Here is a 24839-nt window from a genome sequence, read left to right as displayed (position 1 = left end):
ACAGCAGTGCTTCTGGTCCTAAATTCTGTGCTTCTGGTTGACATTCCAAATCCATCTTGCTCACACCAAGTGCTGAATTACTTAACTTCAGGCAGTGCAATCCTATATATGTCGACTCAGAAGTAAGTCACATTGATTTAAATGGGATTTACCCCCAGGTAACTTGGTACAGGATTGCACCTAAATAGCGCATGTACTTTTGGGGGAGGGGAAGCCTTAGTGTTTGCATATAATAATGCCATGTGAATTAGATATGTTTTCACCCCATTCATTTTTCCTTTTATCTTATGAGGTAACACCCATGATTATATACAGAAATTATTTCCTTTCCAGTACGTCAGGCAGATGAATTAGGTTCACATGGCTGTCAGATATCCAAAAGGGTAGACTGGCAAAGACGTCAAGCTCATGTTTTCTATATTTAAACCACTTATAAGTAAGTACAGTAACTCAGGTTACATTTTATTTTAGGGCTTAACATACTTGGATATAAATGAGATTTATTGTGGCTGACAGGTTGGCATGTAGCCCTGAGAATGGTTTTTCGGTTTAGCTCACGTCTCAAATGCAAAGGTCACGCAGTGCAATTCTGTGCATGTTTACTCCAAAGTGAGTCTCACTGTATTCAGTGGAGCTCACTTTCTAGCGAGTGTATTTGGGACTGTAGTTTCAAGTAGTTAAACATTTTAATTAGGCCAGACTCTCAGATCGCTTTGAGAATCCTAACATGAGATTTGTTTTGAATTTAAATTGAGCTTCTTGTAGATTATGTTTGGAAGCCTTGTTTTATATTTGTGTGTCCATCATGTATAGGAACATACCGAGTCAGACCATTGGTCCATCTAGCTCAGTATTGTCTATACACTGATGGGCAGCAGCTCTCCAGGGTTTCAGATAAAGTTCTTCCTCAGAATAACTCATCTACACCAAGCAGGATATTCCACTATGAAAGTGGTATATAAAAGGCAGGAGCCACACTACCGCTTTATAGCAGTATTGAAGTGTATTGCAGGATCTACACTACTGCTTCATAGTGGTACTGAAATGCAGTGACAATGGTAGGGCCCATGACACATCTACACCAAGCAGCATATAACACTATGAAAGTGGTATGAAAGCGGTATATGGTATGTGTCATGGGCCCCAACAGTTGTCAGTGCACTTCAATACTCCTATAAAGCAGTAGTGTGGCTCCTGCCTGTTATATACCATTTTCATAGTGGAATATCCTGCTTGATGTAGATGAGCCCCTACTTGAAGGTGCCAGGGGCTGAACTTGGGACATTCTACATGCAAAGCATGTGCTCTACCTACTTAGCTATATTTATTTATTTATTTATTTATTTCATTACATTTATATAGCGCCCCACAGCCGAAGCTCTCTGGGTGGTTTACAACAATTAAAAATAGTAAACATTAAAAGTATACAAAATTTTAAAACCATCAAAAACATAAAAAACAGTATAAAAACAACAGTATCCATTTAAAAACAACAATTCTGGGGTCCATTAAAAACAAACTTATATGGCCCTTCCCCATAAGATACACATACAAATACATAAAAGTGTTTGGGACTGGCTGCTGTTAGGTACCTCCACATGACTTCGAAAACTAATATTTGATACATATATAGCCGAAGTCAACATGCTTACGCGAAATCTGGTAATTGTACTTTCAGAGACCAAGACACTAATTACTAGAAAGTTAATATATGATACTAGACTTATTAGACTTACTAGGAAAGTTTATAAATTGAACATTTTCAAAATGGAGAACATGAAATGTATCTCCCAAATGGTTATGATATTCCAACATTAGAAAGCTGACCTTTAGTTGGATTGTCCCTCAATAGAGATATATCAGTTGCCAAGTAACAAATATTATTTTCAAATCACAATTGTAATATCTGTGTTGTTTCTTAAGAAATGCTGTAAAATAACTTAAGCTATGACCTGTGAAGACGTAGCCTGTGAGTAAGATGCCCTTGTTTTATTTTTATAGTGCTGACGTTTCGGTTGTATTGAACTAATGGAAAACTGTTTGCTCTGATATCACATGAATCTACTGAATAAGGGGTCCTGAAAGCTATTGTTGCTGTTTCTTGATTATTTCGTCTCGTAATTCCACCTGTTTGTTCCATGCTGGAGCCCCTCTCTTATATAATGCTGAATGAACCTTTATAGTTTTTATCCATCTTCATAACACTTGTCTTGACCTCTTTGTCTTTCCTGCCACGCATTGACTAGATGGCTTTTCCTCGCCTCAGTCATGGATTTCTCTCTGACCAGCATATTTTTAGCCGACGTATCCTTAAGGTAGAATCGCTTTTAAACTTATGGCTTGCTGTGTTTTCTTGTGAGGTTGCTTTTTTTTTAAAAAAAAAAAAAACACCCTAACTTAAGATCTGATAATGCGTCATTCACTTCTACTCTTTTATTCTTCTGTTAAATTCTTTTACTTTGTAAGAATGTCTCTTCCTGTTCACATTATAAACAAAATCGTCCAAATGCTATTACAGCTAGAATCACATCATAAGAATGTCTCTTCCTGTTCACATCATAAACAAAATGGTCCAAATGCTATTACAGCTAGAATCACAGTAACAGTACCATAATAACAATAAAAACATTCACAGGTAGCCATCAATCAACAATTTCGAACAATCATTCAGTTAACTTTAAACGTATCACTTTGCCTCACCATATTTACAACATTTGCCTTGATGAAAGCCAATCTTCTTTTCCAAGGGCACAATGTCATGGTGAATGCCACAACTACTAGGCTTTCCAACAGATAAAACGTTAAGTCTAACTTCCCACTAGCTAGAATTGCACTCTGTCAGTAACAACAATGATAGGTATTCTGCCTGACACCCCTTTACAAAGGATGTGTTAATAGAAAATCATCCAGTGTTTCTACTGTCTTTGAATCATGAAAACATAGGAATAATTCTTACAAACAGCAGATGGGATGGTAAACACTACTTTTTCAGACTACAAGTGGTGATTCATATGACTCATACAAAACAATTCCCTGGACATGGAAAACTGGCATATCAGGGTCAACACTAGGCCAGATTCCTTCTTGCCCACATTCCTTCTGTGGGCAAAGAATTTTTTTTACAGAAAATGATTCCGTCATACATATTACCACTTGCAGTCCTGACACAGGCTTACTGCTTCAATTGCTGTCTGTGAGAACTAGACCCTAACTTTTCCTCCTACATATCCTGGAGTACCTCTCCTTTAGAACAACTGTAGTCATTTTCTCAATCATGTAAGCTTTGCAAGTAAAAGGTATAAAATATATTTTTATAATCCATATTCTTTCTTAATGAAAAGTAAATATGGTGGGAAATTGTTTCGTTCTTACATTAGCTGCTTGCATTTTTTACATCCTGAGTCCTACTTCTGATCTTTGATTCTGGCATTATCGAGACTTAGGCCACAGCTAGACCTAAGGTTTATCCTGGGATTATCCAGGGTTCGCCCCTGCCTGAGCACTGGATCCCCTGTGTGTCAGCTAGATGAACAGGTTTGACCCCTGGACGATCCAGGGATAAACCTTAGGTCTAGCTATGGCCTTAGCCATTCCACATAAAAACCTCAGAAAAATCGTATTAGTTTAATGTTCCAGTCATATTTTCCAATCTGATAGAGCAGTTTACATTCAAAAGTATTATATGACATGTACTGAATGCCATGCCCAGTATAGAATGTTGACACAGTCCCTGCATATAAGACTTTCAACATACAAATTATCTATAAATCTTTGTGGCATTATTGTCTAAGCATTAAGCATGACAAATTTGTCAAGGACTATTTTTTCTGGTTCACTGAATGAAGACTGACTCCGATTTTAAAATGTTCTCTTTCCAAGGTTAGCATACCTGCCAGTTTCAAGAATAACATGGGTGGGATACACATAACTAAATAAATTAAAGAATAATATGCTACACAATTTAACAGTGCTGGATGCATATTGTTTTATCTTACACTCGTATTATTATTCAATAAGGAAATTTTCTGAACTTTGAAAAGATGTCATATGGTTTTCACACTTAGGTTTCAGATTTATAGCAGGATGACATTAAGTATGTCATTGGGGATATCCTGCCCAGATGTTATAAAGAGTGTTATAATCAACCCTTTTTGTGAGGGATTTCACTGCTGTTTCCATATGTTGAAGCAGACCAACTCGAGATGCTGTGTTCTTGTGGTTTCCACAGTAGATCAAAACTCAGGTGACAATAATGGTAGCTGACAGTCATGGTCATCCAAATAATAGATCTCTTGGAGACCTGCTTTCAATTCTCTTCTTAGCCAGGAACTTGCTGAAGCAAGCTATTCATTAAGCATCCTGAATTGTAGAATAGAAATAATAGTGCACTGCATTAGAGAGAGCCTGTGGATATGATTGCAATAAGGGCCTTTAAACAAATTCAGATACAGAATTCATTTTCAGAGATGCAGTGTTTGCTTATGCTACCTTGCAAACTGTTTTTGAAACTAGCTTAAATTTCAAAAGCAGGTTGCCATATAAGGACAATTCTACTTGAAGAAGGAAAATAAAAAGTTCCGCTGGGTACACACAGCTAGTTGCATAATCTTCTGGATTGTAGCCACATCACCAGTGCACTTATTACATTATCTGTGCATTTATTGTAATTATACCTGTTTTGAGTCTTCTTTTGTGTTTACTAGATTTTGACAGTAAACCAACATGCCCCATGAGCATGACGTGTGATGTATGTTGGCATTAAAGTTCTGTGTGTATTATTGCTGTGACATCCAACCCTTTTCCCTCTAAAGGCAATGTTTTATGTTTTCTTCCAAGGTTGCATTATTTTTGGGGTAAATGTTTTAGCACGTCACTAGATCCCCCCACCCCCCAAGACAGCCATAAAATAGATGTGGTCTAAATAGGGATGGGGAGTATGTCACCCTCCAGATGTTGGAGTCCAATTCCCAGCACATCTCACCATGGGCTATGCTGACTAGGACTGATGGGAGTTGCAGTCTAACAGTAAATATCTGGAGGACCACTCATTCCCCAACTGTGGTCTAAAGGAAACCTTACTGAAACTAAGAGGGCATGGATTGGGTCAATGCCTCGATGGGAGACTGCTTGGGAACCCTGTGTACATAACATTGATGTCCATGAAATAAAGGCAGGATATGAATTTAATAAATTTATCTCTGGATCTCCCAGATACTAGAACTTGCATGTAAGTGATACTTGAGGCCCAGCAGTTTTGAGATATTTGTGATTCAAAAGTTTGCCGTTCAAACATATTTGCGCGGTAGTTTTGTTCCATAATAGTGCTGCTGCAGAATTCTAAAGAATCAGAGTCCATTCTGCAGTTGTGTAAGCTGCTTTCTCATTAAAAGAGGCAAGACTTTTCACTAGTCTATTGTCACTTCGCAAAACTAGGTAGTACCAGAATCCAGCATTTGCAGACAAAACCAACAGAATTCCAATCATTTTGTGTTAAAAATGCTAGCCACTAATATTTGTTGTTAAGATAAATGAAGTTTGGAATAATATAAAAAATACTTCTTTAGTTTCAGTAAGAGTTCATACTATGGAAAGGTTGGTCAATGTGTAATCTAACGTTTTATTTTTGTACTCAAAAATAACCCATTCCCTTACCACGTCTCCTGTTGTCTTATTTTGCTGCACAGCTCATTTGCAGATGCAATCCATCCATTAGGAGTTTATTTTTCACATTGTGGTGTTTTGTCTGAACTTCTTATAGGGAGATCCAGGTAAAGATGGAGCTGCAGGCCCACCAGGTCCTCCTGGACAGCCAGGTGCCAGAGGCCCCCCTGGAGACACAGGAAAAGATGGCCCAAGGGGACCCCAAGGCCTTGCTGTAAGGCGTAATTAATAGCAAAGATGTGTTTGTAAACTAAAATGCATGTTTTGGGGGGAATATCCTCCTCACGATGCATTTAAGCTAGAAGATCCTCAGCCTTGATCTCAGTTTTGATATTTAATTCATGAAGGAGCCAGTGGAACTGAGAGTAAACGTGAAGGGAGCTCATTCTTCAGTAACTTGAAAACAGAGACAGAACTTGCCATCAAATCAAACTGGATGTATTTTATAGAAAGCATTCAGTCAGCTCCTGCTTTAGGGTAGCCTGTGCTAAAGTGGTACCTTGCATTTTGCAGTGAGCTAGCCTTGCCCCTAACTTTGTCAGTGCTTTCCATTTGCAAATTCTAGAAATATACCAGGGTTCAGGGTTCATCAACATTTGAGTTTCCCTACCTACAACAGCAATCACCAGGACCAACCTAGAAGCTATTTCCATAGGTCTGTTCTGAATAGCATGCGGTAGCTGTGTTAGAAAAATTATCTTCACAAAGACTTTTTAATTAACTAACCATTCCTACTCTGTCTTTTGGAACTAATTATTAGTGTCCTATTGTTAAAATCAAAGAATGGCAGTAATTATCCACCAAAGATAATTGAGGTGAAATTTCCGTGCTCAATATAAGTCCAATTATCCAAAATGTATGGTTCCATACTATCCCTTTATATATCTTCAGTGAATTAATTAATAACACTAATCCAAACAACCAAGACATCACAACATTTTTATACTCCCCAAGTCAATGGAATAACTGAAAACATGTTGTGAAAAAAATATTATTTCGTTTAAAAAATATATATGTCAAGCTGTTCTTTTTCACTCTTGTGATTTTAAGAAGACTTTTGGGAAATGGATTTTAGGAAAACATTCCTTGTTTGTCTCTTTTAAATAATTTAAATTTGTATTTCTTTAGGGTGAGAAAGGAGAAATTGGAGAAGGTGGTATCATGGTTAGTATACAATCTATGGTATTAAAATCACCCCTAATGAATTGATTTTCACATATTAAGCATGGAATGCTTGCCTAGCATAGTTCAGATGTGTGTGCCATTTCTTCTTCATCTCTGTGTCTTACTCTCCTGCTTGCCTATAATAACCTTAAGCGGTTGCTTTCGTTGACTCTGATTTTGCCTCCTAATCACTACCATAAAACACATTACTACTGTTTATGCTAAATTGAGTATAGAACAGCAATTATCAGGCTTAAAACTTTGTCCAGGGCATTAAAAGCAACCAGAGTGTGGTCTGCTTTGAGTCAGCTTTTTGCACTGAGCTGTCAGGTCCTTTACAAAAGGAAAGGTGAGTGTCTTCTTTTAAAACATTTCTTTGTTGCTCTACATGTCATGCATTTTGATTTTACTGTGTTGTTGAGACCTGTTAAAACTATTCCTTTATGCCAGTGTAGTATTTTTTTTTAAAAAAAATAGTTTGCCTATAATACATGAGAACTACAAATTTCAAAATTAGGATATCAGAAGGTTTGTTGATCTTTTTTACGTGGCGGAATGGGGTTGGAAAGGAAGACTGTAATGCCACCAATGAGGCCTCCCAATTTTTTATATATTTTGCAGATGCTGGATGTATTATCATAGGAGAAATGTACTTTCCCTTTTTTCCCTTCTTCTGTAGTTTCTTAATGTAACCATATAGGTGTTGCATTTGTTTGGCTTATCCTAGTTCAGTGGGTTAGGTTCCAACTAAGTTATTGCTGCCCACTAGTCCTCCATAAAGTAGTCTATTTTCTGACCATGTTCACACCTATCACTAAACCACGGCACAGGCTAGATAACCGGATCTTTCCAGATGCTTTAGATTACAACTCCCATAAAAGCCCCAGCCAGCATGGCAATGGTCAGTATTTATGGGAGTTTATTTATTTATTACATTTATATACCACCCCATAGCTGAAGCTCTCTGGGCAGTTTACAAAAGTTGTGGTACAAAACATATGGAGGGGCACTAGGTTGCTATCCCTAGTTTAGTATTTCGTTCATGAGCTTCGATGAACCCAAGCAAAGCCTTTGGCACTTGCCTTCCCCTCTTATGCAGGCCAGAAGACAGACACCTGGTTCACACATAATGCTAACCCGTGGTTTATTTGATCCATGGTTAGCCCAAGGTTTGTTGCCCTATCCAGGGTTTGAACAAACTGTGGTTGGTTGGTATGATTCCATCCTCCTTCGCCCACTCCATCCCTGTATCTCAAATGCGTTTGCGGTGCTTTAGTGCTAGAGTACATATTTCTTGGTTCATACATAACACGCCAGGAACTGGGCAAAGTGAAACTGTTTTATACTGTTGTTTTATACTTTGAATGTTTTTAATTTTTGTGAACCGCCCAGAGAGCTCCGGCTATTGGGCGGTATAGAAATGTAATAAATAAATAAATAAATAAATAAATCTGAATAATAATTTCTTCTTCTTGCAAGCCGCATGGGAGTGAGGAACATTTAAGCCCAAGGCTTTGCATATTCACACAAACAGCCTTTGTGGGGAGTGGGTTTGTGCCCTGAGGCCATGTCCCCTCAGCAATGTGCACAAACCAGTCAGGATCCTCACCTTATGTGGAGGAACTTTACACATGTACATTTGAATGCATGTTGAGCTCTTTCATATGTTCACATGTATGATGGAGCGGTAATAGCTTGGTCAGGCAGCAGTGGTGGGGCAAGCTTTCACAGTCCTGTAGGCCCCATATGCATTCTTTGGGTGCATAAGTAGGTTCATCTGGACACATGCACACACCCCAGTCTCATTAAAAACAATGATATTTAGTTAATCACATCTAACTTGTTTGGTTGGTTTCAGTAGGACTTTGTCACAGCTACTTAAGCTGATTGGGACCATTTTTATTTACTAGAGCTATCTTAATGTTGATGTTGATGCTTTTTGTGCTTATACTTTTAACTGGAATAGCATTGTCTTTAATAAGATTATTTTTATATTGGCTATTTTAGTTTTACTCTGTCATCAACTTCCATTGTTTTTGCGTTGTATGTTTCTTCTAACAGAAAAGGAGCTTTCTTATAAACTCATCTCTCCAATGTCCTCTTGATGTTGTCAAAACTAATTATTTTATCATTTGCTTGGTTACCTTCTTGTACTTGTTTCCTTCAATGGAATGTGTAGATTCCCACGAAGGTTTTAGATTCTAGAAGGATCATATCATGTTCTTGACCTGCAATCCTTGGTTGTACTGATTTGGATGTGATGACGGTCAATTTATAGAGCGGAAGGACAGCTGGTACTTTGTCTTCACATCAGAATTTGTGTCCTGGCTTGCCCCAGGGAGACACATATAGTATTTTAATACTATTTCAGTATACTTCTAACATGAGATCACTTCATTTCCATGGAATGGATAATGAAAAGTCAGTGTCCCCCAGTTGTGCCAAGGGTGGGGGAGTGTGAGAGGACCACAGGCTACTGCAGTGGTGTAGCTGCATTGCAGCCAAGGTCATGGATGAGGACCTATTCAGCTGAACCACTTTGCCTCCTGCCGGCCGGGCCTAGGAGGAGACTGGAGGGAGAGCCTCTCACATAATTCAAAAAAAATGTTTCATTCCTGCTATTAATGTTTTTCTTATAACATGCTTCATTTATTTGTTTTGAAGGGTGATCCTGGTATTCCTGGAGAAAAAGTAAGTAACTGTTTTTTTTCTTTCCCTCAGTCTCTGTCTGCATTTAGATGTCATATTCCCAATCCTTCAAACAGGGCCAGCTCTACCATTAGACAGGGTGCAGTGGATGCCTTGGCAGTGGATGCCGGGGGAAGGGGAAGGGCAGGAGCACATGCCTCTCTGGCCATTCTCTCCCCAGCCCCATGAGTCTTTCCACACACACCAGTGATCCCTTCCTACAGAGCTGGTGCACCAGCAGTGCCAATGCTTGCTGGTTAGCAAGCTGGCCTAGTTACCCTCTCCCAACTCTTTACAGACAGTGCCATTGGGAATGGCCCTTGACCAAGGAAACAGGCTAAGAGGCAGCCAAGCCATACACTCCAGCATCCATTCGACTTGTTCATGCTTTGGACTATTCACGTGATGCATGCAGGTGCTCCATTGCAGCATTTGAGCTTGTGCCGGGAGGAGTGGTGAGCAAGCAGCAGAGAAGTATTGGAGGACAGAGCTATGTTTATCTGCACCCATTAAGGTAGCCTACAGCCCATCTGAGCAGTTGACATGGTCCTGTTGCTGGTTTTGAAGTAAGATTCAAGTGCCATTTCAGTCCGCTTCTCCACGTGGAGCGGGGTGGGGCGGATCATCTTATCCTTCACCTAAGGAAGCAAAATTACTTGAGGCAGCCCTATCTCCAAAGCAAGGTTTGGAAGATCAGGAACAAGCTCTGATGTCATGTGTTCTTTCCTCCCACTCCCCTTCCTTCCTCTCTTTGCATACTCATTTTAACAGAATGTTTCCTGGTTTGATCAAACCACAGTTTGCCATTATGTCTGAACTGGCAAACTGTGATTTGAGAGAGCTCTATAAACCAAGGTTGTGCTAACCAAGATTTGACCCTTGTTTGGAGAGTTAGCTCAATTGCTGGTTTATGTCAGCAAACAATAGTTCTATCATATATTGTTCTCATATATTGCAGATCTTAGGTGGATTACTTGTGTTTTAGCCTCAACTGTTTGCCTTTCTGTGAAATTGGTGTTTTGTGACTGGCTGAACCAACATTGACAAAATGGCTGCCATAGTTGGTTCAGCCAGTCACAAAACACCAATTTCACAGAAAGGCAAACAGTTGAGGCTAAAACACAAGTAATCCACCTAAGATCCTCAATATATGAGAACTGAGACCCAAAACACAAACCTACTCCTTTGAGACCACAGTTCTCTCTCATTCAGGATCACACATTCCCAAACCCATGCTCTCTCACACACACACCAGACTTCTATCGCAGAAGATCATTAATTTCTCTCTCTCTCTCTCTCAGCTCTGGTCTATCTGCTTCTTCCTCCACTAACTCGAGTCACTTCTAGCCTTTCCCAAGTTGTCCTGCTGCCGTCCCCAAATCTTTTGCCTTACTAGGCAATAGCAACTGAGTATGTTCCTTACTTCCTTTTTTTCAGGAGGCTGGGAGTGCTTCAAAATGAATCACTAGCCTCCACCCACCCACCATCATTATTTCCTAAAACTGTCTCTGGGAAATAGGACAGGTGGCTGACGGTCAGCTTCACTTGAAAGTGCTCCTGGCCACCCAGGAAAAACAATTACAATTTTAAAATGAAATAAATGACAGGTATCAGCATGGCACTTCTCGGGCACACGTGTGTGTGTGTGTGTGTGTCCGTGGATTCAGTGGCACCTTTGGGCCTTACATTGCCTACCTTGGTTTGGAGGATCAAAAATGTGACGTCTGAAAGCAGCCAATTGGTATGAAGAGTGTTTTACCCTTACTGCTTAATACTGTGGGATATCCCTCCCCCCACTAAAAACATGCTTATTAACTGATAGAACTGTTTAGGGACTGAAATACTTCTCAGAGCAAAAGTCCATGCAGGCAGTGAGCAGATTGGAAAATCTTGAACTAATTTAACACATGTTTGGTGAGCAAATAAAAAAAAATAAAGTATACTGAGTGGACATTTTGGGGGAGAGGAAAGGCTGAATAACAATATATAAATACTTTGTCTTACATTTTAAAAGAAAATATTTCATAATCCAAAGCTGTTCAATTTTTCCAGTTTTTTGGGGGGGAAAGAAAAGCTGTCCTTGGAAAAAAAGCTGGGGTGGGGGGTGTTCTGAATTTTTCTGATTTTCCCCAGGCCTTTGCATCTCTACACACAAGCAGCAATATAAGAGCCAATCCCCTGCGATGTGATCTCAAATCACTAGAGTATTGGATGAATATTAGAATGTGAGCATGGTTGATCACATGGGTCTTACCCATTACCGACTCTGTTATTGTGTCCCCAAGACATATCTGTATGGCGTGGTCTCCTTCCACCTGACTTCACCCAAGTAGAAGGACACGTTTCTCAATGGTGATTTTAGAATTCCATGGTGGAGTTCTAATGTTGAGAAATGTGTAGTCTAGTGGGAAAGCTCCATGTAATGGTGGAGGTTTTTTTTAAAAAACACTCCATGCAGAATATCCATACTGTGCAGAGGAGAGTTCCTGCACAACCGTTGTGTTGTGTGGCAGGCTCTGTGGAGTTTTCCATTGTGTTGAGTTGACTTTTCCCACTGGGAAGAGTTCCCTGGCAAGAGTGGCGAAAGAAGCGAGTACCCCTCTAGGAGATCTAACAGGATTGTTTTTTGCAGCAATGGCTGATGGGATACCATTGGAAAGACCAGGGGAGGAGAGAGGACAGAGGAACTGTCACTCAAATGTCATAATGGATTTTACTCAACTCCACGGTAGCCCACAGTCACACAGTGGTGGAGTAAGAACATATTGTGTGGGAAGTACTCCCTGAAAACTCAACTGTTGAGTGGAGTTTTCACACTGCGTTGATTAACATGTTGTCTTAACTGAGCCAGTGAGTTCAACAGACAAAGAGTAGTGTGTCTTCTTGACTTACATACACTGCAAACAAGGCAACTGTGAACTTGGAAATGATTTTTTTCTCTCAGAAGCATTCTGAATTTAGGCCATTTGAGACTTATTTTTATGGCTAGGCTTAGCCTCTGCCAGCAACGACCTTGGCAAACGTAAAGCACTTTTGTATTTCAGTGTCACCTATGTGTGTTCTGTTTCATCAGGGTGATGCTGGAATCCCAGGAGAGCCAGGGATTCAAGGGCCAAAGGTAAGCCTCACTTCTATGTCCAACCATTTCCTTTTGAATCTCTTTTGCTAATATTTATATTATGGGTATGGAGTAGAGCCAATACAATTTGTTTCTTTTTTGTTGAAGAGAAAGGAATATTTACTCTTAAACAAAAGCAGAAAGATCCTTTGGAAACTGTGGTGAACAGGTTGCTCATGTTAAATTCTGATCCTGAATATAGTGAGTGATTGACAGAGCATTCCAATGGTCTTGGGAGGTCATTCCAAAGACCCTAATATGGTTCAGATTCTGCTTCCCCAAAGCTTTAGACACAGCTATTCAAGCAGGAATTTCCACACATAGACCCCAGCCAGCCACTGCAGAAAACTGTTGTGACCTCAGAAGAGTGTCAGGGAGTGAGGCCCATCTAGCTAAAAATGTTTTTAAGGAGGAATGGGAGGCAAAATCATATCTGTTGTTCCACCTGCCCTGCCTAGCTCTTGCTGGGAAGACTTGGGATAGATAGAGGGCCTCGATCTCAGAACCTTCTGTTTATCTAGTTTCAATCCAGTAGGATTGCACTCTGAGAGTCATAAATCAAGATCATCTGAAACTTTATCAAGACCTTTTTATTCTCCCAGCACTTTAACAGTCTATAAATAAATTTTAACTTGGTGTTTTAAATGTGTAATTTTGCACTGCCGCTGTTTTTATCTGGTTGAGCTTTTATATTGTATTTTATATTATAGTTTTATACTGTTGTTTTATACTTTGAATGGTTTTAATTTTTGTGAACTGCCCAGAGAGCTCCGGCTATTGGGCAGTATAGAAATGTAATAAATAAATAAATAAAATTCAATGTATATTTTCATGAACCAAGAATGTAAGATACTTTGGATGGAATCCAATAATGTTTTTCCACTGGCAGAACTGCTTCCATCACCAGAATCAGGAGGGGGCAATTACCGCTCCCCTTAAGTCCCCTGCGCACCGTTAAAATCTGCTCCAAAGGGTTGGTGGGACCCTGTTGAGCAGATGTCCATGGGGCTGCAGTAGGAAGGAGAGACATTGGCTTCCACCTTTACACTGTTTATTGGTCCTATTATGAACTTCCTTTCTTTAAAAATGGCTTGACAATCTAACTCAACAGCTTGTTCATTCTTCAACCTCATTTAGAGTTTGTATTCTGTTTTAAAGATGCTCAGTATTTGAATTTTGAAATTAAAGGAAGAAACCATTTAGACCAATTAAAATGAGTTAACTATGCTTAATTAAGAATGTTAGTAAAACACTGCTTCTATAACTTACACATTTATGCTGAGTTTATTTTAAATCTACCTCAATTTCAGGGTGAACAAGGAAGTACTGGACTCATAGGAGACAATGGCAGTGATGGGCTTCCTGGGTTACCAGGGCCAAAGGTAAGCATCTCATTGAGTAGCATACTAAGACTGATGAATGCCCTTGCGATTTCTTCTGCAACTGTCTCAAATGTTACAGGGACCAAGGAAGCATGGGAGAAAGGAATAAATGGGTTACCAGGGCCAATGGTAAGCAAGGTGTAGGTGAATGGATCCCAAGGCTAGCACATGCCCTCCTTGAAAAGTGATAGTTCTACACTGTGCCAATTTTAAACATTGCAGGGAGAACCAGGAAACATTGGCCCGGTAGGAGAGAGAGGCATAGATGGGGTACCAGGGATAAAGGTAAGCAGTGCATGCAAATGGATCATAAGTTTAGCTCATGCCCTGCTTGGAAACCAGTAGTTCTCGATTGCACCTTTCCCAAATATTTCAGGGAGAACCAGGAAGCTTTGGCCCAATGGGAGGAAAAGGCAAAGATGGATTACCTGGGCCAAAGGTAAGCAACACATGTGAATGGATCATACGGTTAGCACATACCCTGCTTAAAAAATTGGAATTTTCCATTGCACCTCTTTTGAACACTGCAGGGAGAACCAGGAAGCATTGGCCCAGGGGGAGAAAAAGGCATAGATGGGATACCAGGGCCAAAGGTAAGCAGCGCATGTGAATGGATCATACAGTTAGCACATGCCTTGCTTTAAAAAATGGAGTTTCCCATTGCACCTCTTTCAAACATTGCAGGGAGAACCAGGAATCATTGGCCCGGTGGGAGAAAAAGGCATAGATGGGATACCAGGGCCAAAGGTAAGCAGTACATGGGGAGGATAGAAAGACTAGCCTACCTGTGTCTTAAGTTCATCTACAGAAGCACTGCTTCACATCACTTCTTTACTGGAAAAATGCTATGTAATTGCAACAGAGAATATTTTCCAGAGGTGGCACCTGGTTTTGGAATACCATGTGTGAGGAACTGCATCTCATGCCTAACATAAAGTTGCTAGACCCCAGGTGAAGGCATTTTTTACCAGCCGTTTTAATATCTATGTAATGCTCCGACGTTGTTTTTAAAAGTTATTATATTTTTATGGTGTTCAGGTTATCATTTTAGTGTGTTGTGATTTGCATATGTTGTATACCACCTGATGAGAGTTGATATGAAAATGTTTTAAATTAAATACTGGTAAATAGACTAGTTCGTGCCTTGCTTAGAAAATGAGGATTTTCCATTGACCTTTTTCAAACACTGCAGGGTAAACAGGGTAAACAAGGAAGCATTGGCCCAATGGGTGAGAAAGGCATAGATGGGATACCAGGGCCAAAGGTAAGCAGCGCAAGTGAATGGATCGTACGGTTAGCACATGCCCGGCTTTAGAAACTGGAGTTTCCCATTGCACCTCTTTCAAACGTTGCAGGGAGAACCAGGAATCATTGGCCCAGTGGGAGAAAAAGGCATAGATGGGATACCAGGGCCAAAGGTAAGCAGCGCATGTGAATGGATCATACGGTTAGCACATGCCCAGCTTCAGAAAATGGAGTTTCCCATTGCACCTCTTTCAAACGTTGCAGGGAGAACCAGGAATCATTGGCCCAATGGGAGAAAAAGGCATAGATGGGATACCAGGGCCAAAGGTAAGCAGCGCATAGGGAGGATAGAAAGACTAGCCTACCTGTGTCTTAAGATCATCTACAGAAGCACTGCTTCACATCGCTTCTTTACTGGAAAAAATGTTATGTAATTGCAACAGAGAATATTTTCCAGTGGTTGCACCCTTGTTTTGGAATATCGTCTGTGAGGAAGTGCACCTCATGCCTTATATAAAGTTGTTAGATCCCCGGTAAAGACAATATTTACCAGCCATTTTAATATCTATATAGCACTTCAATATTGTTTTTGAAATTTGTTGTAGTTTTATGGTGTTCAGGTTATCATTTTAGTATGTTGTGATTTGCATATGTTGTACACGATCAGATGAGAATTCATATGAAAATGCTTTAAATTAAATACTGGTAAAAAGACTAGTACGTGCCTTGCTTAGAAAATGAGGATTTTCCATTGACCTTTTCCAAACACTGCAGGGTAAACAGGGTAAACAAGGAAGCATTGGCCCAATGGGCGAGAGAGGCATAGATGGGATACCAGGGCCAAAGGTAAGCAGCACATGTGAATGGATCATACAGTTAGCACATGCCCAGCTTTAAAAAAATTGAGTTTTCCATTGCACCTCTTTTGAACATTGCAGGGAGAACCAGGAATCATTGGCCCAATGGGAGAAAAGGGCATAGATGGGATATCAGGGCCAAAGGTAAGCAGTGCATGTGAATTGATCATAAGGTTAGCACATGCCCTGCTTGGATACAGATATTTATCCATTGCACCTCTTTCAAACACTCTAGGGAGAACCAGGAAGCATTGGCCCAATGGGGGATAGAGGCATAGATGGTATGCCAGGGACAAAGGTAAGCAGCGCATGTGAATGGATCGTAAGTTTAGCACATGCCCTGCTTGGATACAGTTATTTATCCATTGTACCTCTTTCAAACACTTCAGGGAGAACCAGGAAACATTGGCCCAATGGGGGATAGAGGCATAGATGGGCTACCAGGGACAAAGGTAAGCAGCGCATGTGAATGTATCATAAACTTTGCACATGCCATGCTTAAAGAATTTGAGTTTCCCATTGCGCCTCTTTCAAACATTGCAGGGAGAACCAGGAAGCATTGGCCCAATGGGGGATAGAGGCATAGATGGTATACCAGGGACAAAGGTAAGCAGCGCATGTGAATGGATCGTACGTTTAGCACATGCCCTGCTTGGATACAGTTATTTATCCATTGCACCTCTTTCAAATACTTCAGGGAGAACCAGGAAACATTGGCCCAATGGGAGAAAAAGGCATAGATGGGATACCAGGGCCAAAGGTAAGCAGCGCATGTGAATGTATCATAAACTTAGCACATGCCCTGCTTAAAGAATTTGAGTTTTCCATTGCACCTCTTTCAAACATTGCAGGGAGAACCAGGAAGCATTGGCCCAATGGGAGAAAAAGGCATAGATGGGATACCAGGGCCAAAGGTAAGCAGCGCATGTGAATGGATCATACGTTTAGCACATGCCATGCTTAAAGAATTTGAGTTTTCCATTGCACCTCTTTCAAACATTGCAGGGAGAACCAGGAAGCATTGGCCCAATGGGGGATAGAGGCATAGATGGTATACCAGGGACAAAGGTAAGCAGCGCATGTGAATGGATCATACGTTTAGCACATGCCCTGCTTGGATACAGTTATTTATCCATTGCACCTCTTTCAAATACTTCAGGGAGAACCAGGAAACATTGGCCCAATGGGAGAAAAAGGCATAGATGGGATACCAGGGCCAAAGGTAAGCAGTGCATGTGAATGGATCGTAAGGTTAGCACATGCCCTGCTTGGAAAAAAGATATTTATCCATTGCACCTCTTTCAAACACTCTAGGGAGAACCAGGAAGCATTGGCCCAATGGGAGAAAAAGGCATAGATGCGTTACATGGGCCAAAGGTAAGCACAACATGGTAGAAAGATAGTAAGACTTACATTTCCCCTGCTCAGAAACATCTTTCAAACATTTCACAGGGGAAGAAGGAAGTAGTAGCCCAGTGGGGTGGTAAAGGCCAAGAGTGCCAAAGCTTAGCAGTGCATGGGAAAGGATACTAAGGTCAGGCTACAGAGAGAGTCCCAGGACCCCATGCAAATTGCTTCAATACGTGCTCAAGGATGTTGCAATTTTTTTCTCGGTAGCTCCTCACACCTTGCAACTAATAGAGTACCACTCTGCAGGGTTCTCCATCTTTCAGGAGCAGCTTATCTGTGATTTGCAAAGTACTTTTGTAGCTGAAAGATCAGGTGGTGACTTTCATTACAAAAAACCAAGAGGGGCAGTTTTAGAGCAGAGAACTGGTCAGGCCCAGGGAATGTTTAACCTATTCCACAGATGTCAGTTTTCTGCTGCAACTCTCTGCTAAGCCATTGCTCTATAGGATTCCAGATATGTGTCTGCCCTTGGAACATTCACACAATAGATAAGGAGGGGAAGGCAGGAGCTTTGCATGGTCACTAGGCAATGGTGAGGCCATGGTTCATTGGAATGCAGTTTCATATTGAATTGGTGAGTCAGCTTGTGCCTTTTTGGCTACGTGATGCCAAATGCTGAAGTGCAGAGTAGCTAGTGTGGTTTTCAGGGCTGTATGCATTAGGAATTCCACTTGGAAACATGGAAATGGAATGGGCTTTGGCTGGAATTGGCAAATGGCTACAGAACTCTCTAATCAGTTTGCAACGCTTTCTCTGCTGTTGCTTCTAGTGCTGTTAGTGATGTCAAAGCATGGTATTTCCCATAGTAGTGATGTCAAAGCTGGGTACTTTGACTGTTTTGTCCTTCATACATGGATACCATGACAAGGTAGATTGGAAAGGATAGCCTCGCAAATGAAGACAAATGTAAGCACAACGTAGAACATTCCTTTCCTTTGCCAGTTCTGACCTCAAACGTTTAAAAGTTTAAAAGTTTACTGTTGAGTACCGTAGCACATCACAATATGTAATGAAAAGATTAATAGTGCATTACAAAAAAAAATAAGATTCTGAAATAAAATGCTGAATCATCTGAACAATATCTGGAGCAAAAGGTATCAAACAACCAAATTAATGCAGTATAGTTAAATCAGATGATCAACAGTACAGCTAATGGCATTGACTGGACAAACTTATATTAACTTGTGTGAGCAACTACAGCAAATAATCCGGTTCTATAGATGACATATTTATCTCATTCTGATCCCAGGAAGCAAACCATAGATCCAAACTGAAAACCGAATAAAAGGCACTAACAACTTCATCAGAAATCTAGTTCTTTGGCTCATCGTATAATGGGCAGTAAAATAAATAGTGTAAAACATCCTCTATCCTCCCATGGCCACATATAAACACATGTTACTCAAGGATTTTTGATTAGTTTGCTTATGTTTTGAGAATTTGCCATTAAAAAGCATAGCTTGGAAATATATTGTCTTCAAAGCTTTGCCTGGGGGGTGAAATTTAAGCTCTTGTTAATCTTCGTTTGGCATGATCCACCTTAATAGAATCATAGAATCATAGAATAGCAGAGTTGGAAGGGGCCTACAAGGCCATGGAGTCCAACCCCCTGCTCAATGCAGGAATCCACCCTAAAGCATCCCTGACAGGTGGTAGTCCAGCTGCCTCTTGAATGCCTCCAGTGTGGGAGCGCCCATGACCTCCCTAGGTAACTGATTCCTATGTAATTCCTATGTAACAACCGCAAGGAAAACTGGGAATTGAAATAATTTCAGCATCAAATTGTAGATGTTTTCAAAAACTTTATCCTTAATCAACTGCTTCCAGATCATCATATCATATGTGCTGCAAACTTCCAGGGACAAAATATGAGTAAGGAGCTTCCCCTTGATTATCTGCAGATGTTCTATTGAATGTCAAACTCAACGCAAACTCTGTAAATCAACTGATGACCTATCACTACTTTGTCAACTCCTGAATCCCATGACCTGTGAATAATTGTGAAAGAAATGCAAAGGGCCAAAGTAAATGTGACCTTAGACGCATCTTAAATGGTGCCAGTGGGAGAATTTCCCCCAAAAGCACATACCAGCTTTAGAAGAAGAAAAAAATTCTTCAATACTGCAGTCTGGAGGAAAGGGTTAAATTCCCTCTCTCTCCATGCCAGCTCTGATCCTGTTGATTATCAGCCCTCCCCTCCCCCGCCCCCATGCCAGCTGATGCAATTCACAATTTAAGAAATGTACGCATTAGATGCAGACACATTAAATGTTAAGCATAGTTTGGCCTTGAGGACTGCTTTACTATAGGAAAACCAGGTCTCTTTTCTATTTCCTACCTTTCAGTCTGCTAAGAATTCATAGAATCAGAATAGTAGAGTTGGAAGGGGCCTATAAGGCCATCAAGTCCAACCCCCTGGTCAATGCAGGAATCCATCCTAAAGCATACCTGACAGATGGCTGCCTCTTGAATACTTCTAGTGTGGGAGAGCCCATGACCTCCCTAGGTAAGTGTGACATAGTATAGGAGGATTTAACAATGCATTTTCTAGCCATCCCATGAGCCCAGGTTCACAACTTGAACTGACCAATGAGCACACCAGTGGCACCATTCTCATGACCACCACCACTAGATCCAAGATCACATTATGCCAGTCCTTTTACAACTTCATTGGCTGCCAGTCCAGGTCCGGGCCCGATTCAAAGTGCTAGTATTGACATTTAAAGCCCTAAAGGGTTTGGGGCCAGGTTATTTGAAGGAACGCCTCCTCCCATATGTACCTGCCCGGACCTTAAGATCATCTACAGGGGCCCTTCTCCATGAGCCCCTGCCAAAGGAACTGAGGCAGGTGGCTACTAGGAGGAGGGCTTTCTCCGCTGTGGCACCCCGATTGTGGAATGAGCTCCCCAGAGAGGTCCGCCTGTCGCCTACACTGTACTGCTTTCGTCGCCAGCTGAAGACCTTTTTATTCTCTCAGTATTTTAACGCTTAATTTTAACTTAAATTTAAATTTTACTGTTTTAACTCTGTGTTTTAATCTTATATCAATTTTGCTGCGTGGTTTTATCCTGGTTGTGCTTTTTATATTGTATTTTGTATTTGTGCTTTTAACCTGTTGGTTGTTTTATTATGGTTTTAATTTTTGTGAACCGCCCAGAGAGCTTCAGCTATTGGGCAGTATAAAAATGTAATAAATAAATAAATAAATAAATAAATAAATAAAATAACCCAGAGGAGGAGGAACAAGTGAGCTTCTTTATTTATTTATTGCATTTTTATACTGCCCAATAGCCAAAGCTCCCTGGGCAGTTCACAAAAATTAAAACCATTCAAAGTATAAAACAAACAGTATAAAAACATGATATAAAATACAACATAAAAGGTTAGAGGATGATGGCTTGAACTAGTGAAATATTGACTGGCGTCATGTGCATGCCCATTCCCTCCGGCATTCACACGTGCTGGCAAACTGAGACGAGACACTCACTTCAGTGAGACTTCTTTGATTGAGGAAATCCCACGATACAAAGCTTAATGGTTGCACACTCCAAAAACATTTAAAGCTGACTGATGGTCAGAAAGCTTTAGGCTCCATTCCTGATACGATCCTTCAGACAATCACATGCAGGGGGGATTCTTGAAAGGCTTACCAAACCATCCCAAGGGAGCTTCTCCAAACGCCGCATATGCTGGTAATTCAGGGGACATGGCCCACGCCCACAAGATCACGGGAAGGGTAAAATCTCAGGCATAGGAGCCCCATGATTTCTGCTTAGCCCTGGCAACTCCCTGCCACCTGAGTCTGGCAGAGAAAGATCATGCACCATCAAACCCAGCCTGCTAAATACTGAGCTGACCCAGTAAGCATGATCACAGGGAAGGTAAAATCTCAGGCACCAACACACAAACCACAGCAAATGCAAGTTCAAGTCTATGAAAAGCCTCACAGTACTTTTTGTGGCATAGTCCTTAGAAATCCAAAGTCCAAATAGCAGAGAGTCCATGTGCAGAGTGCTTTCAAAGTCCCAAACAGAGATGGATCCAAACAGGAGGGATTTCAAGCCTTGCGTCGAAAGATGAACCTAGCAAAAGCTCTTCAGATTTTGTTCCAAATTATAAACGTTTGTTCAAAGCCAGTTGACAGACAGGTTCTCTGACCTGTAAACCATGCCTAGGGCGCCCCTGTTCAGCCCACCAAGATTATGCTACCATCTGAGTGACTTCTTCAACAAGTGGGCCCCCACCTTTGTAAAACACTGTATCAGTTCCCAAAGAACTAGCAGCTTCAAGGCCGAGACAGGGAATGAGCTACTCCCGTGGGAACTTCTGACAGAGACCCACTTGCACAGACATTCCAAAACTATTCCTAATAAATCTACCTACAATCAACAAGACTGGTATGCTTGTCTTGTCAGTTCATTTGTGACAACAGGAAGAAACCACTGCAAGCACGCTCTTTATTATCCATCTGACTTCATTTTGAGCTACTCTCTGGTTCATGAAGTCTGCATCAAACATATATTGTACTATAAAGGGTTATGGCTCTCTTCGTGCTTGAAAATAGAAGAAAGCAGTGATTCAGGATGCCGTAAGCTTGCTCTCTTTTCAAATGTAGCAACAAACTTAATTTGTAACACTAAGATGCCTGGCTCTCATCTTGTCTTTTACTGTTGCCAGGTTAATTTCATAGCTGATTAAAAGTTGCTTGGCTTTGCAGCCGTGTGGTGTTTACAATGTTACATGGTGAGGGATTCCAATGCTTGTAGGAGGTTTTGGTGTCTTGTATCTGATGTGGCTGGTTTATTTTGTAGCTTGATTATTTTAAAAGCCTTTTAAAGCTGCTGCTGCTGCTGCTGCTTCTGTGTCTTGCTCCTCAAGACACATTACGTATTGATTTGCCTTGTTTCTAAATAAACATTTTAGAATAACAAACATTGTTTATTTTCAGGGTGAACCTGGCGAGAGAGGAGCAGATGGACACATTGGGCCACGGGTAGGAATTTTACCTCCTGTTTTTAACTCCCTAAAATAGTCATTCAAATCTTAATCATATTTATCCATTTTTTTGCATTCATTAAGGTGGAGCTGAGAGAAACATATGCTGTGATATTTATCAAAGATATATGAACCATGCGGGGGGGAACCACTTTTTCCTTTCTCATCTGCAGCACCCAGCGCAACTGCAAATTATTATATATATGCTGGGGTAGAAAATTATTTCATGAAATTTTTTTACTTTGACATTTCTGTGGGAACATGTAAATGGCAATGGATGCTGCTAGTATTGGCTGTTGAAGACCCCCGAAGACACGTTTCATTTTGTATGGCTAATCTCCACCTTTCACACTGACGTGCTTATAAATGATTACACATTGAGGTGTGTATCCAATGTTGTCCTTTCCTTCACAGAAGGTTCTTTGAACTGACGGAGGATTCTGTGAATGGGAGTGGGACATTTTCACAAATTCCTGTTTCCTCCTACAGCACCCCATACAATTTCCCACAATGTTTCTGAGGGCCCCACAACTCTCTGGAGCAGATTCAGGCAGGCACAGTGGGAAGAAGGACTCCGCAAAAATCTCTCCTCTCCCATTCATGGAAGCCTCTGCTGGATCAAAGAGTTTCCTGTGAATGAAAGAATACCATTAGATATATAGCCCTAAGACTCATATCACGAGTGGAGTTTGTTTGTATTTATTTTTTTCATTTACGCCCCATCTTTCAAAATGAAATCATTCCAGGATCGCTTATAACATAAGCAATGAAAACAAAAATATAAACAATGAAAAAGGAACATCATAAAAAAATGAAAAAGGAGTATCATAAAAACAATGAAAATGGAGCATCATAAAGTTCATCAACATGAAAAGATTTAAAACAGAATAAGAGTCAGTGTAAAGACAATAAGACAGCTTGCAGTGACCTGTATCAAGGGTGCAGAGCCTTTGAGCCCTGATGGCTAGATTCCATTTCAGAGAAGCTCTCTGGGGACCACATTCCAGTGGTAGATGGGGCTGAAGACAAAAGGGGTGCAGCCAAAGGCAAAAGAGGCAGGTCCAAACTAACAGCATATTTTAGCTTCAAGCTCTTACTGCCAGTAACTAAGCTTTAGGAAAGACTTTTCATCCTTTTAGAATGGGAAACAACTGCACAAAAGCAGGGGAAACACCCAATAATAAGTGGTTGGGGAAATGTGTGTGGGTCAATCTGGGGAACTTTGGAGGGCCGAATTTGGCCCCTGGGCCTGAGGTTTTGCACCTCTGCTCCACAAACATACCTGGGTACAAGTCCCAAATCAATAAGATATACTTTTGAGTAAGCATTTATTTATTTAAAACATTTGTATCCCACCCTATATCATTAGGATCTCAGGGTGGCGTACAGATAAAAGTGGCTGTAGCAGCTTTCCTTGCGAGTAAGCCCCATTGAATTTAATGAGAGTTATTTATTTATTTATTTATTTATTTATTACATTTCTATACCGCCCAATAGCCAGAGCTCTCTGGGCAGTTCACAAAAGTTAAAAACATTCAAAGTATAAAACAACAGAATAAAACCATAATATAAAATACAATATAAAAGCTCAACCAGATAAAATGGTGGACAGGTATAGAATTGTAATTAAATATAATAACTTTATGAAACAAAAACATTTTCACAGCACATCTGAAGACAGTGAGAGGCGGGGCTTGGAGGATTTCCTTGGGGAAGACGTTCCACAGCTGTATCACCACCACTGAAAAGTACTCACAGATCTGATCTTAACTAATGATAGGCCAGAGAACAAGGTCTCCCCCTCCCACTAGGCCTTATTGGGACTGTACCAATATCATGCTTTCTTCCAGTGGACAGTAATTCTGTAGAATGTAGTCATCAAGGCATGGAAGTATTTGAGCACTATATTCAAATGTACTGTGGTTTATTAACAGTATGATAATAGTAGAATATTATGCTTTTTACAATAATATTCACAATTTTTCTTTTTTCTCTTCAGGGTCCTCCAGGCCTGAAAGGAGAACAGGGTGATACAGTAGTAATTGACTATGATGGTAGAATCTTAGAAGCTCTCAAGGTAACCTTCATGATATATGGTTGTACCATTTTCCTGCCAAAATGAATTGCTCAACTTGGTTATAAGAACAGAAGAAGAGCCATACTGGATCAGAGCAAAGGTCTATCTAGTCCAAGATTGTGTTTCTAACAGTGGCCAACCAGATGCCTATGGGAAGCTGTCATGTGCCTGATCTTTCAGGCACAGACTCTGGCATTCTGACACAGGACACCCCACATCTGTGAGACTTTTTATTGTAGCAA

General features: G+C 40.6%; 1 protein-coding gene across 1 annotated transcript in view; it reads left to right on the top strand.

The window, feature by feature from the left end:
* Positions 1-24839, top strand: part of COL23A1 (collagen type XXIII alpha 1 chain) — a 64673-nt gene that overhangs the window by 5710 nt on the left and 34124 nt on the right. Inside the window, exons 2-22 of the mRNA XM_063120804.1 lie at positions 2247-2315; positions 5759-5875; positions 6790-6825; positions 9490-9516; positions 12587-12631; positions 13942-14013; positions 14236-14298; positions 14544-14606; positions 14698-14760; positions 15206-15277; positions 15369-15431; positions 15523-15585; positions 16033-16104; positions 16197-16259; positions 16813-16875; positions 16967-17029; positions 17121-17183; positions 17275-17337; positions 17430-17492; positions 22474-22518; positions 24520-24597. Coding sequence (XP_062976874.1) covers positions 2247-2315; positions 5759-5875; positions 6790-6825; positions 9490-9516; positions 12587-12631; positions 13942-14013; positions 14236-14298; positions 14544-14606; positions 14698-14760; positions 15206-15277; positions 15369-15431; positions 15523-15585; positions 16033-16104; positions 16197-16259; positions 16813-16875; positions 16967-17029; positions 17121-17183; positions 17275-17337; positions 17430-17492; positions 22474-22518; positions 24520-24597 — 1326 coding nt within the window. The remainder of the gene's footprint in view (positions 1-2246; positions 2316-5758; positions 5876-6789; positions 6826-9489; positions 9517-12586; positions 12632-13941; positions 14014-14235; positions 14299-14543; positions 14607-14697; positions 14761-15205; positions 15278-15368; positions 15432-15522; positions 15586-16032; positions 16105-16196; positions 16260-16812; positions 16876-16966; positions 17030-17120; positions 17184-17274; positions 17338-17429; positions 17493-22473; positions 22519-24519; positions 24598-24839) is intronic.

The sequence above is a fragment of the Elgaria multicarinata genome, chromosome 3, assembly GCF_023053635.1.
Source record: "Elgaria multicarinata webbii isolate HBS135686 ecotype San Diego chromosome 3, rElgMul1.1.pri, whole genome shotgun sequence".
NCBI lineage: Eukaryota > Metazoa > Chordata > Lepidosauria > Squamata > Anguidae > Elgaria > Elgaria multicarinata.
The sequence above is the reverse complement of the archived record's forward strand: the minus strand, read 5'-3'. Positions and strand labels throughout refer to the sequence as shown.